Source organism: Ornithorhynchus anatinus, chromosome 1 (genome assembly GCF_004115215.2).
Source record: "Ornithorhynchus anatinus isolate Pmale09 chromosome 1, mOrnAna1.pri.v4, whole genome shotgun sequence".
NCBI classification, from domain to species: Eukaryota; Metazoa; Chordata; class Mammalia; order Monotremata; family Ornithorhynchidae; genus Ornithorhynchus; species Ornithorhynchus anatinus.
This window is the reverse complement of record NC_041728.1, coordinates 93,027,104-93,044,153: the sequence shown is the minus strand read 5'-3', so window position 1 is coordinate 93,044,153 and position 17,050 is coordinate 93,027,104. Positions and strand designations below refer to the sequence as shown.

General features: G+C 40.7%; 1 protein-coding gene across 2 annotated transcripts in view; it reads right to left on the bottom strand.

Annotated features, from left to right (window-relative positions):
* The window catches only part of VSNL1 (visinin like 1), a 169,372-nt gene that overhangs the window by 89,662 nt on the left and 62,660 nt on the right, over positions 1 to 17,050 (bottom strand). The window contains exons 1-2 of one of the 2 annotated variants that reach the window (XM_029076187.2): positions 11,677 to 11,757; positions 10,862 to 11,028 (exon numbers count right to left, since the gene is read on the bottom strand). In XM_029076187.2, the coding sequence (XP_028932020.1) occupies positions 10,862 to 11,023 (162 nt within the window). In that variant the 5' untranslated portion in view covers positions 11,024 to 11,028; positions 11,677 to 11,757. Of the gene's footprint in view, positions 1 to 10,861; positions 11,029 to 11,676; positions 11,758 to 17,050 lie in introns of those variants that run through there. The other variant, XM_029076178.2, reaches the window with a different exon arrangement.

Genomic DNA, 17,050 nt, shown 5'->3' with positions numbered 1-17,050 from the left:
AGAGTTCTTCCTGAGTTTTGTTGTAAAGCTAAAAGTTGCATCTGGGAGAAGTCCCTTCCATAAACACTGTTTCAGGAAAAAAAAAATTGTGGGGGGAAAAAGTTTAGAGAAAATACTTTAACTTTAAAAATACTATATGGAAATAATAATAATGGCATTTGTTAAATTCTTGCTAAGTGCACTAGTGCAGTGCCTGGCACACAGTAAGCACTTAACAAATATTGCTATTATTAGTGTTATTAGCTGAGCGCTGGGGTGGATACAAGCAAACTGGGTTGGACAGTGCCCCTGTCCCACATGGGGCTCACAGGCTTAATCTCTATTTTTTTACAGATGAGGTAACTGAGGCATAGAGAAGTAAAGTGACTTGCCCAAGGTCCCACAGAAGGCAAGTGGCAGAGCCAGGATTAGAATCCAGTTCCTTCAGACCCCTAAGCCTGTGATCTATCCAGTAGGCAACGTTGCTTTCTCCCCAAGTTTGCCACCATGCTGGAATAATGATTAGCCAACAATCCTCTCTCAGGAGACAAATTGTCCCGCTAGAGGGCCAAGGTAACAGTCTTTCAGAACGCTTTATAATTTTTAATACTTTTACTCTGAATAGATACATAAATAAATAATAATAATAATAACGTTGGTATTTGTTAAGCGCTATGTGCCAAGCACTGTTCTAAGCACTGGGGTAGATACAAGGTAATCAGGTTGTCCCATGTAGGGCTCACAGTCTTCATCCCCATTTTACAGATGAGGAAACTGAGGCACCCAGAAGTTAAATGGCTTGCCCAAGGCCACACAGCTGACAAGCAGCAGAGCCGGGATTTGAATTATCACATGATTATCAATTCTAATTTTGTGATTATATAACAGTTTTATCTGATTAAATTTCTATTGAATGTTTCATAAATATAACACTTCCTATTTTTAAAATGGGTGGCATGTTAAAGGAATAAGAATTTCAGGTTTTTAGAAATTTAAGAATGCGATGAAAATTTGTGGGTGGATATTTTTATTTTTTTGAAAGCATAAATTGCACCTTTAATAAATTTGGTAAGGGCTCTCTCTCACAATAAAAGTGATTTTTTTTTAAATTACAAGACTCAAAGACACTAATATTGACAGTCCAGATTAATACAGTGCCTACACCAGCTAGTAAAAATATGTCTAACTCCTTGCTCTGTAGATCAAGAGATTATAAATCTCTATCAAGGCTGACAGAACCTATTTGTAAAATGGGCAAAATAACAACCACTCCTATCTGAGGCAATGGATATAATCTGAGTTTTTATAACTAGCATTTATTTTATAATTATGGCATTTAAGTGCTTACTATGAGCTAAGCACTGGGATAGGTAATAGGGTTATCAGATCTGACACAGTCTCCATCCTAAATGGGGTTTGGCACCACTTATAGATGAGGAAATTGAGGCCACAGAAAATGCCTTGCTTAAGGTCACACAGCAGATCTGTTGCAGAGCTGGGACTCAAGGTCAGGTCGCCTGACTCCTGGATCGATGTTCTTTCCACTAGGTTAGTTTGCGTTCCCCAAATTATTGAAGGAACATCTTCCCCAAAAAGCCTTCCCGGATTAAGCCCTCCTCTCCTCTTCTCCCACTCTTTTCTGCATCAGCCTGACTTGCTCCCTTCATTCATCCTCCCTCCCATCACCACAGCATATAAGTTTATATCTGTCATTTAAGTATATTAATGCCTGTCTCCTCCTCTAGACTGTAAGCACATTGTAGACAGGGAATGTGTCCGTTTGCATTGCCTTGTACTCTCCCAAGAACTCAATAAATAAGTGCTCAATAAAGATTAACATGCAATTAATGCCCAGGCATTATTATTAAAGACAATAATAATTCTGGTATTTGTTAAGCATGATGAAACAATGGCAGTTTTAAAAGTAGTCCTCTGGAACTTTTCCCATTAGTTTCCTGGATATACTAGTGATGATGGTGACAAATACCAAGTGATAAGTGGTTCTGAGATTTTTTACAAAATTGTCAAAATAACATCTTCTCAATAGTTCTAAAGTCTAAAAAGGTAAAGGCACAAATGTAAAGTGTAAAAACCAACGCTCCGAATTAAGAATGCATTGCTGATGTAAGTGGCTGGTTTACTTCTCTGTCTTAACTTTCAGAAGACAATCCATTTCGCGAGCTGCCTTAGTAATGCCATATATTCGTTCATGAAAGAGATAGTTATCCCACAGTTGGTAAGACTTTGTATTCATAGTAAAGATGCTAAAGATCTCTAAATTATGGAATCTACAGTTTTCCTTTTACTTTATGTGTGGTGCATTTTCTTAACTCAATTACCATTCCTCTGCCAGTTTTAAATGTGCATTTAATATTTTTGCTTGACTGAATATGCAATTAGACAGGCAAATCCTCGATCCCAATTTGTCATCACAACACAGCAATCAATACGATTGTTATTGAACACAGGCCAAGCATATGAGCTTTAATTAAGAAAAAAGAAGAAATTTACCCTTGATGAAAAAATAACAAGGTTGTTTTTCAAGGCTACAAAAAATTCTCGGACAGTAAAGAAAGATAAAGACTTTACGTAAATGTCAACTACAACTTTATGAAACAATAAGAAACTGCTTCAGCAATGTTCAAATCTCAGTGAGAATTCCCACATTAGGTACTTGGTAAACATGCAATTTTGTCCTATATTTGACATTTGTTAATCCAAGCAGATACATGGCACCGCTGTAAATAACCAATATGAACATTATCTGTGATAACAGAACTAATGGGCACTTTCAGCTTTCAGAAAGCTTCAAGAAAATGCTTTCACTTCTGTGAACTGATAGGATGCCTCTACTAGTAGTATTAGTACTATCAAATAAACACCTACTTCTTGAAAAGTACCATACTAAACACTAGGAAAAAGCTCAAGGATAACAATTAGACATGGCTTCCCAGCCCACAAGGGGCTTAGAATCTAGGAACCTAGGGGTAAAGTGGACGACAGGCACAGAAAAGTAGGTAAAAAATGACTTTTGGACATTTGATATTCACCTCACCCCCAACCCCACAGCACTTGTGTATGTATCTTTATATATTATAAATTATTTATATTAATGGCTGTCTCCCCCTCTAGAATGTTAGCTCGCTATGGGCAGGAGACATGTCCTGTAATTCTGTTGTACTGTATTCTCCCAAGTGCTTAGTACAGTGGTCTGCACATAAGTGCTCAAAAAATACCACTGATTGACTGGAGAAATAATTTTAAAAAAAAACAACATATCAGGACAAAAGTAAGTACATAGGTGCTCAAGAATGCCTTTTCTTTGTTTGTTTTCTATATGGTATTTGTTAATCACTGGCTATGTGACAGGCACAGTAATAATAATAATAATAATGTTGGTATTACTGATACAAGATAATCAGGTTGGATGTAGTCCATGTCCCACATGAGGCTCAGAGTCTTAATTCCCATTTTACAGATGAGGTAACTGAGGTACAGAGAAGTGACTTGCCCAAGATCACATAGCACAAAAGTAGTGGAGCCAGCTTTAGAACCCTGGTTCTTCTAATTCCCAGACCCATTTTCTAACCACTAGGCCACAATGTTTTTCATTTAGGCCACAGAAACAGCTTCAGGTTCTCAGTGTAGAGCCCAACAGTCACAAGAGCCATTACCAAAAGAACCTTCAACCCCAAAGTTATAGTACTTCACAAGGTCTTGTGCTGCTCCTCATCCTCACATAGCCAACACGGACTGGGCTGGATTGAGCCTGATGTCAAGGGGGAATGGTGGCTGAAGGGGTCAAATGGGTGGTGGAGCCTTGCATCTGATCAGTTGCCTGGGTTTCTTGGACCTTTACATTGCACTCAGGGAGAGAGGGGTAAGGAGGGATTAGAGTGGCTTCATTTTTTAAAATAGCCAGCAGTGTAGATGGATCCTCTCCACATGCAAAGGGAGAAAAAGCCCCTCCAGACTGGTTCTCCAAAAGGAATATGTCTCCATCTCATGGCCTCACATTTCACTCAGTCAACCACTTGCTTTGGTTTAACTCTCATCAAGAACCAGGATAAACTTTTCACTACTAAGGGGAAACTACCTTAATATTGTCACTGATTTGGATCCACTCAGTCTGGGTTGTTGCTGCCATTCTGACTCCTTTCCTAAACATTTGGATTATGACTGATGTCATTTCCCCTCGTAAAGGCTCAGGGAGAATAAAGGGAATAGCGTATGTTGTTTCATCCTGGAAAGATACAAAATCAGTGTTGATCTGTTCTCAGTTACGATGGAAGGATTAGAAGGTTTCTTTTACTTCCTTTTAAAATCACTGGAGGAATGTTACAAAAGTTGAAGTCATAAACAGAAAAGGTGAAAAAACTGTGTGAGCCCCCAATCTACACCTTCCAAATATCAGATTGTCCTCCCATGAAAGTATTTTTTGTAAAAAATAACATATATTTTTTTAGTAGTCCCATGACAATTTTTTAGTCATAACTAAAATGAGTACCAGATAACACTCCAATGCACATTCTATTAGTCCAAGTGACATCATTATATAGCAGAAGCTTCTCAACTTCAGGTCAAAAATAAAGAATCCTGAATTCCAACTCTACAGTGCTCTAGGGAATTTGCAAGGCCCCCATACTACTATTAATAATGATGATGATGTTGTGGACAGGGAACAGGTCTGTCCCTCTGTTGAACTGTACACTCCCGAGCACTTAGTACAGTGCTCTGAACACAGTAGGTACTCAATAATTACAACTGATTGATGATTGTGGTAATTGTTAAAGGCTTACTATGTGCCAAGCACTGAAGCAGCATGGCTTGGTGGACACAGCAGGGGCCTGGGAGTCAGAAGGACATGGGTCCAATCCCAGCTCTGCCACATGTCTGCTCTGTGACCTTGGGCAAGTCACTTCACTTCTCTGTAGCTCAGTTACCTCATCAGTAAAAAATGGGGATAAGAGTGTGAGCCCCATGTGGGACAGGGACTGTGTCCAACCTAATTAACTTGTATCTATCCCAGCACTTAGAACAGTGTTTGACATAGAGTATGTGCTTAACAAGTACCATTATCATGATTATTGGTTATTATTACTAAATGCTGAGTTAAATATAACAATCAGTTAAGGCTCCTGTCCCACATAGTGCACCTGTTCAGTTCAGGCACCTCTTCCTGTCCCACATAGAGTTTACAGTCTAAGTAGGAGGGAGAACAGGTATTGAATCCTCATTTTACAGACTATGAACACAGAAAATGCAAATGACTTGCCTTATGGCCCACAACAGGCAAGTGACAGAGTTAGGATTACAACCCAGATCCTCTGATTCCAAGGTATGGGCTCTTTCCACTGAGGAGATAAAGGTGAGGAAGCTTCTTTTAGGCCCTGCATTCCTGGCACCTGATGAGATCTTCACAGCACTCAGGGTAAGGAAAAAGGGAGGGGAAACATGTAGCCCTCTCACCCAAAATGGGATTTGACTAGAGCTTGGCTGGGGTCACAGAGCAACAAGGTCCATGGTCTCTTGCCATAATGCCCCCATGACCACAGGACCAGAAATATTCAGATGTAATTCCTGGTCACATTTTCTTGTCATATGCCAATGAAATTTCACTTCATTAAAATGGGTAACAGTTGTTGAAAAATATCCATCTTCTGGCAAAGACTGGGTGTCTTATTTGCTCATTTGAAACTTGGGGGACTCAACTCTACCCAAAGAGGAATAGTCACTGAAAAAAAGACTTCGACTCTTATATGAGGTTTTGCTACAGTCAACTGACATAGTTTAAATTCAACAACCAGAGGCTAATAAGAGTGGTTGAGCTAACAAATTACCTTTGACAGAAAATTTAAACTTTCAGCAACATAAACCATATAGTTTGAGTGTGTTTATTAACAATTGATACAAAGTATAACAGAATATAAATGATATATTCACAGGTTGTGGATTTTATAATGTTGGAATATTTCAGTTGACGGAATAAAATGCCTCATTACTTACTTCATTTCAAATGTTCCCTCAAAGCTAAACCTTTTTCATTTTAAACAAAGGTTTAATCTGTAAAGACTGAGAAGTATATGAATCTCTTAACCATAGTAACCGAGTGCTTGACCTTTCAAATGAGAAGAACTTGGAAAATGTACTTTATATTGTACATCATCTAGACTGACACTGTAAGTATACCCTTAGGAGGCTAGCTCACTTCTTTGCAATTAAACGATGGAACACATAAGTTTGAAATATTTAAAACATAATATATATTACGATCTTGGACTTGAAAGTTCATCAGTATTATAATGAGCAGGAAAATGTTCGAATTTCTTTATTATAATTTAGTCAAGGCCAATAACATAAAGGCACAGTTAAGCTCTCAACCAAAGCAAAAACCTACTCACTCACATGGGCATCACCTATCACCTGTAGGTCGATACCTTCCAATTCTACTTCTCTAGCCCTAATCTCTCATCTAAATCTACTCTTTCTCCTAATTTTCCCTTTTCAGTCATATATACCACCATCCTCCCTGTCCCAGAAGCCCACAACTCAGGCATTAACCTTTACTCCTCACTTTCCTCTCAACCTTGCCAAATCCTGTCAGTTCTTCCTACACAATATCTTCTGGATTTACTCTTTCCTATCTACTCCAAAAGCAATCCCTTTGGTATAACTCTGCTTATACAGCAGTTAGATTAAGTGCCCCATAGCACTTATTCACATATCCAAAATTTATCTCCTTTTACTAATGTCTGTCTCCCCGCTTTAGAGTGTAAGCTCGGTTTGGGTAGGGAACGTATCTACCAACTCTAATATACTGTACTCTTCCAAGTGTTAAGTTCAGTGCTCTGCACACAGTAAGCATTCAAATACAAGTGACTGATAGACTATTATATCAGTCACCTGGCTGGTCTCTGCATCCAGCCTCTCCCTTAAGGACCCTCCAATGGCTCCTCAGGTTCCTCCCATCAAGCAAAAACTCCTCACAGTTGGCTTCACGGATCTTCACCAACTCAGCCCCTATCTGCTCTCTTCACCTGCTATGCTTTCTTCATTCCTCCCAAATTAACCTTCTAACTCTATCTTGTTCTCTCTCCTCTGTCCATTCACTTGAACTCCTTCCCCACAGGCTTGAACTTTCTCACTGCCCAAAACCCGGCTCTGCCACTTGTCTGCTGTGTGACCTTGGGCCTTAGTTACCTCAACTGTAAAATGAGGATTGAGATTGTTGAACCCCATGTGGCACAGGGACTGTGTCCAACCCGGTTTGCTTGTATCCACCCCAGAACTTAGAACAACGCTTGGCACACAGTAAGCACTTAACAAATACCATAATTATTATTATTAAATCCAAAAGATAACAGCCCACAGCCCACCACACACACAGTTTGTGATAAAAATGAAAACTTTAACAGTCCACTCCTCAGGATTCTGTTATTTTCCTTTGCTAATCTGGACAGTATTTTGGTTTAATATTTGCTTGTTTCCCTTAAGTCATGTTTTCCCTGCTCTGACCTGAAGCAAATTTATAATCCTTTGTTTATGTCTTTTTGTGTTCTGTTGTAGAAATAACACTTAATTTTTAGATACATAATTTTGAGATTTTTTTGTAGGATTAAGTGGACTCTGTAGGTCAAAGCTTTTGTTTCAATACAAACTATGCATTTAAAGAAAATAATGACAAAATGACAAAATAATGTCACTGGGGAGTATGCTTTCAAGAAACTTTATAGCCACTCTGTTGTCTATTCTTACCAAATCCTGTGAAATCCAGCAGAGTCAGCCCCACTGAACAGACAGGAAACAAGGGAACAGTTTTTCATAACAGATATTATAAACACTAATCTTATTACTAAGGTCATCCAAGGGCACAATGCACACTTTTCTCAGTGGGGAGAAAGAAGCAAGGTGAGGTGTCATCCCACACTTTCTCTTTTAGATCAGGACCAAGCTCTCTTGGGCAAAAAGTGCTTGCGTTAACCTCATTTTTAGTTCTGACATGATTGGGAATCCCAAACGAATCAAACTTCTAGAGAGTCTCCAGTCAGGAAATATGGTCATTTATTCTTTTCTTACAGATCTCTAGGAACGGAGAACCCACAGTCTCTTAGGAAGGCTAGTCTAGTGTTTTAACAGAGTTCATGTCAAGAAGTGCATCCTTATATCTGACCGAAAGCTCTCCCTTTATAATTTCAATCAATAAATGGTATTTATTGACCTTTTATTATGTGCAGAACACTGTACTAAGCACTTGGAAGAGTACGATACAAAAGACTTGGTAGACATAGTCCCTGCCCACAGTGAGCTTATAATCTAGAGTGGGGATTTCAGTACACTTTCTTTTATTGGGGTTAGCTTTCTCCTCAAAGAAACATACACTTGGTGACAGTTATTAAATAATTCCTGGGCCGTCTCTACTCCAGATATTCTCCATCTCAATAATGCTTCCCATTACCTTTCTCTGAACAGTTAAAAGAGATGTGGAGAAATAATGAAGTGTGGTGAACTATCCAGGAGAAAGTATAGAAGAAGGATCACTCCTGATACTTGTACATGAGAGCCTGGCTGATTAAATCCAACAGATGTGGCTCAGTGGAAAGAGCACAGGCTTGGGAGTCGGAGGTCAGGGGTTCTAATCCAGCCTCCTCAACTTATTAGCTGTGTGACCTTGGGCAAGTCACTTAACTTCTCTGTGCCTCAGCTACCTCATCTGTAAAATGGGGATTAAGACTGTGAGCCCCACATCGGACAACCTGATCACCTTGCAGCCCCCTCCAACCCCAGAGCTTAAAACAATCCTTGGCACATAGTAAACACCTAGCAAATGCTATTATCATTATTATTATTATGTGAGTAATCCTCTGCAGAATTCTTGTTTAATTCTCTCAATTTAACTGGGATACTGAAAAAATACCTAAAATTACAGTAACTATCTTTGTTTCTAATACTGTCTTGCCCAGAGGAACTTTGGAGAACAGGCTCTAACCAAATCTCTTTAGTACATAACTCCTTAATAGCCTGACTGTGGACTATAATGTAGAAAGGACAGTACTGACCTGCCTAAAACATCAGGGGAATTGGATATGACTTGGTCTCATTACTAACATTTGCACTCTGACTAAATATTCATTATTGGTTTCATCTTTGAATCCTGAAGGACAAATAATTATTTAATATCTGCTTCCTCCTATAGACTGTAGCCTCATTGTAGGCGGGGAACATGTCTCCCAACTCTACCGTACTGTCCCAAGTGCTTAGTACTGTGCTCTGCACACCATAAATACTCAATAAATACCACTGATTATGATGAAGATGGGGGGGAGGGGAGATGGGTGTGTATATGTGTGTATTTGAAAGGGTGAGTATTCAGGCTATTAAACTCACTCTGGGCAGGGAATGTGTCTGTTATATTGTTTGCTGTACTCTTTCAAGCACTTAGCACTTAATGATTGATGAATTTCCTCCTAATAATGTGGATTTTCCAAAGAAAACCTGATGCCTTAGTTTGGGTTTTGGATCCCTAAGATGATTTGTTTAAACTCTGGATTCCTGCATTTCTTTGGGCTTTTCATTAAACCTGACTGCTTCTCCCAGGGCTATCAGAGTGACCCAGCCAAAAGGAGGACTTTACCATATGGACTCTACCATAATCTGTAAGGCCAATTAATCAAAAGTATGACCTCAGCCCTCTGCAGCCAGAACAGAACTTCTCATCCTTGTGATTTTTGTATCTGGAGATGAAGGCGAAAAGGAAAACCAAGAAAAATAAAGAGATGGGAGAACAATGGTGAGTTTCCAGCATGGCCCAGTGGCAAGAGCACAGGCTTGGGAGTCAGAGGACATGGGTTTTAATCCCGCTTCCTCTACTTGTCTGCTGTGTGACTTTGGGCATGTCACTTCTCTGTGCCTCAGTTCCCTCATCTGTAAAATGGGGATTAAGACTGTGAGCCCTACATGGGACAACCTGATTACTTTGTATCTACCCTCAACGCTTAGAACAGTACTTGGCACATAGAAAGCGTTTAAGAAATGCCATCATCATTATTAATAGTTTGAGTGAAACAGAGCTCTATTTATAGTATTAAAACTGGCTTCTTTCAAACATAACATTGTTCATATCTAATTGAAGCAATAAGGAAACCATATGTAGCTTTCCATTTACATCTTTTAAGAGTTAACAGAAACATATCAGTCTTTTCTTCCAGAGGAGATTACAAATACAAAACATATTTGATTTACATGACAGCAAGCCAAATCCAGAATCAAAATAACTCAACAGAAGGGCAAAACCTACATGGTCTAGAATAGTCACAATGACTTCATCATGTGTGATCCTTCAATTTGCATTTTATCATCTAGTACAGAATTAAAATAAGTAGTTTAAAAAACATCTAAATGTGGATTTAGGGCATTTTTTTTCAAATGGTAAACCTTTGACTATTGAAATCAACTCGTATCTGCATGTCTGCAAAAATGAGTTGGGGCAGGTGGAGAGAAAGCATTCCAGATATACCTCAGGCATCTGTTCAGACAAAGAAATATGCAGCACCCAGCCTTAGAGCAAACCAAACAATGCTGATTCACATTTCTACCATTCTCACCAGGTGCTCTAGTTTCTTGTTCCTCTGACATGATTTAAAACCATTTCTTACAGTTTAGTAGAATCCTATTCTAGGAAATTGTCTAGCACTGTCATTAAAGAGCTACAGTTTGGCATAACACACATGCATTTTTTAACTAACAGAAACATGCCCTCTTTTGACATAACTGACATGAATCAGTAAGAATTTAAGCTACTTAGAACTGTGTCCGTTCCATTTTAAGTCAAGTTGTACCCTGAAATCCTTCCCCTGGTCCAGAAATGTGTGGTTAAACAACATACCTTTACATAGAGCTGCTGAAATTCTTCAAGGTTCAGCCTTCCGCTCGGACAATCTTTTAGAAATCCTTTATACCACTGTTTGAGTTCATGTTCATTAAACTCCGTGCTCTTCACCAGATCCTCCATCACTTCGGGGGCCAGTTTGCTATTCTGTTTCCCCATCTTGCCTTAATAAAAGCAAATTAATACAATTAGGCCAGTTGTTGTGATCATTTTAAAGTTGATTAGCAGCCAACCTAGAGTTCTAAAAATCTTTTAGCTGGAACTCACTGCTATGTTTGATCAAGACAGCTTCAAAGCCTTCTCAAATCTATCTGGTGTTTTGAACTTCAAATTTTACTTCCAGAAATATTATTCTCAATTCCTAGTACTGCCAGTAAATCTTCCCTATTTCATTTTTCATTTAGAGACAATCTTTGCTAGAAATGAATTTTTAAAAAGTAAAATATAAAAAATTAAACTACTTTTATTATCACTTGGAACAAGTGACAAAGGTTATCTTTCCTATGAATTAAATTTTTAAATATTCTTGAATATTCATTTTAAAATCTTCACAGAGCATATCATATTGTGAGTGATGAATGAATATTAACTATCCCTGCCAACAGCAACAATAGAGCTTGAAAAATACTGAAAAAACTTTGGAAAATAATACAACACAGACTACGGCAATGGAAACTATCTCTGGAAATCTAAAATAAATCCTTGTGTTTCATCAGAATGTTTTACATATTTTCTTCAGCATTCACTCCTTACTATTTTTCCTCCTTTAATTATCTCTAAGAATCACAATTACAGAAAGACTCCTCAATTACCAAATATCTTTTTAATTGGATTTCTTAAAGGTGCATTTCAGCTGAAGACTGTTCGCTCTTTATTTTCATAACGAAACTGTCGACTACTGCATTTGAAGACAATTTTTCACTTCCATCCTCTCAGACAGCTGTATCGTTTTGAAAGCCAGGAACCCAAAACTATTTCCAATAGTCCAATTATTTACAGCATTCCTGCTAGGAAGAAGCACACCATGGATGGTCACTTCTCCCAGTTTGCAAAAGGGAAAAGAGGTACAGTCAAATCAATCGATCAGTGGTGTTTCTTGAGTGCTTTCTGTTTGCAAAGTTCACCATTCCAAGTGCTAGGTAGGGAGGGGCACAGTGAGGTTGACAGACATGATCCCTGCCATCAAGGAGTTTATAATCTAGTGGGGGGACATTAAAGTGCTTTACAGATAAGGGAAGCAACAGAATATAGGGATATGTATGTAAGTGCTGTGGCGCTGGAAGTAGGGTGAATATCAAAGTGCTTAAGGGGTCTGGACCTAAGTGCTTAGGTGACACAGAAGGGAGAGAGAATAGGGTGAGGAAATGAGAGGTTAGTTAGGGAAGGCTTCTTGGAATTTTAGCAGGGCTTTGAAGATAGGGAGTGATGGTCCATCAGATATGATTCAAGGGGGAGGTGCAGGACTGAGAGAGGATGTGGAAATGGGCTCTGTGGGGACAGAAATGAGGTTAAGGTGCAATACATTGGCATTAGTGGAATTAAGTGTATGGGTTGGGTTGTAATAGGAGTGGGGCAAGTCTTAGTGGGGAGTGGGGCTAATTGAGTCCTTTAAAAAGCAATCAATGGTATTTTTTCATTTCTTAATGTGTGCAGAGCACTGTACGAAGTGCTTGGCAGAGTTCAATATATCAGAGTTGGTAGACACATTCCCCGCTCACAACAAGCTTATAGTCTGAAGGGGGAGACAGACATTAGTATCAATAAGCTAATGCTAAAGAGTTTCTGTTGGATGAGGAGATAAATGGGCAACCACTGGAAGTTCTTTAGGAGTGGAGAGATGTGAACTGAACTTTTTTTGAAAAATAATACCAATAATAATGAGAACAATAAAGGTGGTATTTGCTAAGCACTTACTGCCTAACACCGTTCGAAGCACTGGGGTAAAAACAAGATAATCAAATTGGACACAGTCCCTGTCCCACATGGGGTTCACAGTTTAAGTAGGAGGGAGAAAAGGCACTGAATCCCTATTTTACAGATGAGGAAACTGAAGCACGCAAAAGTTAAGTGACTTGCCCAATATGACACAACAGCAAAGGAGTGGAGCCAGGATTAGAACCCAGGTCCTCTGAGTCCCAGGTCCGTGCTCTTTCCAGTGGGTAACACTGCTTCTCTGGCCAACAGAGTGAAGTACGGACTACCATGGGGAGAGAGAGGAGGCCAGGAGGTAAAAGAGGAGGCTGATGCAGTAGTTGAAGTGGGATATGTGTGTCTGGATCAGCATGGTGGTAGTTTGGATTGAGATGAAAGGACAGATTCTAGAGCCACTGTGGTGACACACTGAATTTGCAGGTCCAAAGTATACAGCACCTAAGAGGCAGAGACAGGGTAAGCAACCAAAACCTTTCTGGGAATGATATCCCCCATTGGACAATCATTCAATTATTCATTCAATTGTATTTATTGAGCATATACTGTGTGCAGAGCACTGTACTAAGCACTTGGCACTATACTAAGTGCTTAGCACTGTATCTTTATACCCTGTGTGATACAGGGTCTGGAACAAAGCAGTTAATTTATGAGGCCAATTCACTCCTGCACTGGTTCTGCCACTGGATCTGGATCCCCCTAACATCCAGATTTGCCATTCTCTAGGCATGCTCCTGGACGGCACACCACCATTTGTGAAATCCAGCTGCCTTCAGGATCGTGAACAGAAGTAAGGAATGAAATCCAAGCCACATAATAGCTAAAAAGTGGAAGCAACAAACACCCAAGGTGAAAGAGTGTGGGACAGGGAGTCAGAGGACCTGGGTTCTAATCACAGACCTACTACATGTCTGCTGTGTGCCCCAAGTCCCTCATCCATAAAAAGGAGATTAAATCACTGTTCTCCCTCCTCCTCAGACTGTGAGCCCCACGTGGGACAGATTGTGCCCAAATTAATTATCTTATATCGATCCCAGGGCTTAGGACAGTGCTTGACACATAGTAAGCGATTAACAAATACCATAATTATTATTATTTTATGAATATATCTAACAAACATCTCTTGGAATACTTATGAAACAACTAAAATTCCTTGGGTTATGTACCAAACTTCATGTTAAACCTAGCCATACAGATGGGTATCTCTCAATTTTTAAATAATTCCAGGAAAAGGATCTTACATTCTCCCTGTGTTAATAATCCTCTCTGTCAGGATTATGACATATACAGCCAAAATCTCTCCTACTGTGGTTAATCCTTTTCTTTTGTTTGGTTTTCAAAAGAACTTGAAAAATTACTTTTGGCAGTTTTACCTGCTTCTAAGATTTCTTGTCCCTCATAAAAATCAAGTTCAGATTAGTAGTCATCTCACAAATACCATGAGACTGAAAATGTGACAGAAGGAGAAGCAGCATGGCGTAATGGATAGAGCCTGGTCCTGGGGGTCAGAAAGTCATGGGTTCTAATCCCAGCTCTTCCACTTTTCTGCTATGTGACCTTGGGCAAATTAATTCACTTTCTGTGCTTCAATTCCCCATCTGTAGAAAGGGGATTAAGACTGTGAGTCCCTCATGGGACAGGGTCCGTGTCCAACCTGATTTGCTCGTATCCACCCCAGCACTCAATACAGTGCCTGGCACATAGTAAGTGCTTAAGGTCCACAGTTATCATTAGAGATGACTGTCCCAAACTAAGACCGTGACACCTGAACCAGTCACAAAACCTTAGAAGCAAAGAGGGAGATTTGATGGTTACCCCCCTTCCCCGATTCAATTGGAGAATCACCCCCAGGACAATACTCCTCTCTGGGCACCATCACCAACTTCCTGGAAATGTCACTGAGGAATGGGGGTCCTATGCCCACCTCTGTCAGTAACTTGCCTTCTGACCTTGGGAAAACCACTTAACTTTTCTTTGCCTCAGTTTCCTCATCTGTAAAACAGAGATTAAAACCTCCTTCCTTCAGTTTAGACTGTCAGCCCCATGTGGAACAGGTCCTGTGTCCAACCTGATTAACCTTTATCTATTCCAGTGCCTAGGCCAGGGCTTGACACAAAGTAAGCACTTAAAAACCATTAAAAAAAAAAAGTTGGAGTTACTAAGCGTGGTGAAAGCTGATCCAAGGGTATGACACTGAAGGCTCAGGCCATTACTTCCTGGTGGTCATATCCAGTCCTATTCCTTCTCTCCTCTGAAAGGGCTTCAACCAGGAAGATTCCCATTCTGGAAGATAATAGTAATAATAATGATGGTATTTGTCAAGTGCTTACTATGAGCCAAGAACTATTCTAAGAACTGGGTTAGATACAAGGTAATGTGGGGCTCACAGTCTTAATCCCTATTTTACAGATGAGGGAATTGAGGCACAGAGAAGTGACGTGACTTTCCCAAAGTCATACAGCTGATGAGTGGTGGAACCAGGATTAGAACCCACGACTTCTAACTCCCAAGCTCATGCTCATCCCACTAAGCCACATTGCTTCTCTATTTGTTAAGCGCTTACTTTGTGTCAAGCACTGTTCTAAGCACTGGGGGGAAAGACATGGTAATCAGTTTGTCCCACACAGGGCTTACAGTCTTAATCCCCATTTTACAGAGGTAACTGAGACACAGAGAAGCCAAGTGGCTTGCCCAAGGCCACACAGCAGACAAGTGTCAGAGCCAGGATTAGAACCCATGTCCTCTGACTCCCAAGGCTGTGCTCTTTCCACTATGCCATGCTAAGACACTGTCCCACACTAAAAGGTCAGGAGGGATGAATCTAATTAGACATTTCCCCCCAGCAGCAACCCTGCCTAATTGCTAACTAGCAAAAGCTATTTTTCATTGATGTCTTGTTGGAATTAACCCGCAAATTTGAGAATACAGTTAATATCACTAGACTATAAACTCCCTGAAGACATTCTATTCATTCATTCATTCAATAGTATTTCCTGAGCGCTTACTATGTGCAGAGCACTGTACTAAGCGCTTGGGACGTACAAATCGGCAACAGATAGAGACAGTCCCTGCCGTTTGACGGGCTTACAGTCTAATTGGGGGAGACGGACAGACAAGAACAATGGCAATAAATAGAGTCAAGGGGAAGAACATCTCATTAAAACAATAGCAAATAAATGGAATCAGGGTGATGTACATCTCATTAAACAAAATAAATAGGGTGATGAAGATATATACAGTTGAGTGGACAAGTACAGTGTTGAGGGGCTGGGAAAGGAGAGGGGGAGGAGCAGAGGGAAAGGGGGGAGAAGAGGGTTTAGCTGTGGAGAGGTGAAGGGGGGGCAGAGGGACCAGAGGGAAAAGGGGGGAGCTCGGTCTGGGAAGGCCTCTTGGTGGAGGTGAGCTTTAAGTAGGGATTTGAAGAGGGGAAGAGAGTTAGTTTGGCGGAGGTGAGGAGGGAGGGGATTCCAGGACCGCGGGAGGACGTGGCCCAGGGGTCGACGGCGGGATAGGCGAGACCGAGGGACGGTGAGGACGTGGGCGGCAGAGGAGCGGAGTGTGTGGCGTGGGCAGTAGAAAGAGAGAAGGGAGGAGAGGTAGGAGGGGGCAAAGTGATGGACAGCCTTGAAGCCTAGAGTGAGGAGTTTTTGTTTTGTGCGGAGGTCGATAGGCAACCACTGGAGGTGTTTAAGAAGGGGAGTGACATGCCCAGTGCTTTTCTGCAGGAAGATGAGCCGGGCAGCGTAATGAATAAGAGACTGGAGCGGGGAGAGAAAGGAGGAAGGGAGATCAGAGAGACAGCTGACACAGTAGTCTAGCCAGGATATTATGAGAGCCTATAGCAGTAAGGTAGCCATTTGGGAGGAGAGGAAAGGGCGGATCTTGGCGATATTATAAAGGTGAGACCGGCAGATCTCGGTAACGGATCAGATGTGTGGGGTGAACGAGAGAGCTGAGTCAAAGATGACATCGAGGTTGCGGGCCTGAGAGACGGGAAGGATAGTCGTACCATCCACAGTGATAGGGAAGTCAGGGAGAGGACCGAGCTAGGGAGGGAAGATGAACAGCTCAGTTTTGCTTATGTTGAGTTTTAGGTGGCGGGCAGACATCCATGTGGAGACGTCCTGGAGGCAGGAGGAGATACGAGCCTGATGGGAGGGGGAGAGGACGGGGCAGAGATGTAGATCTGTGTGTCATCTGCGTAGAGATGGTAGTCAAAGCCATAAGAGCGAATGAGTTCACCGAGGGAGTGAGTGT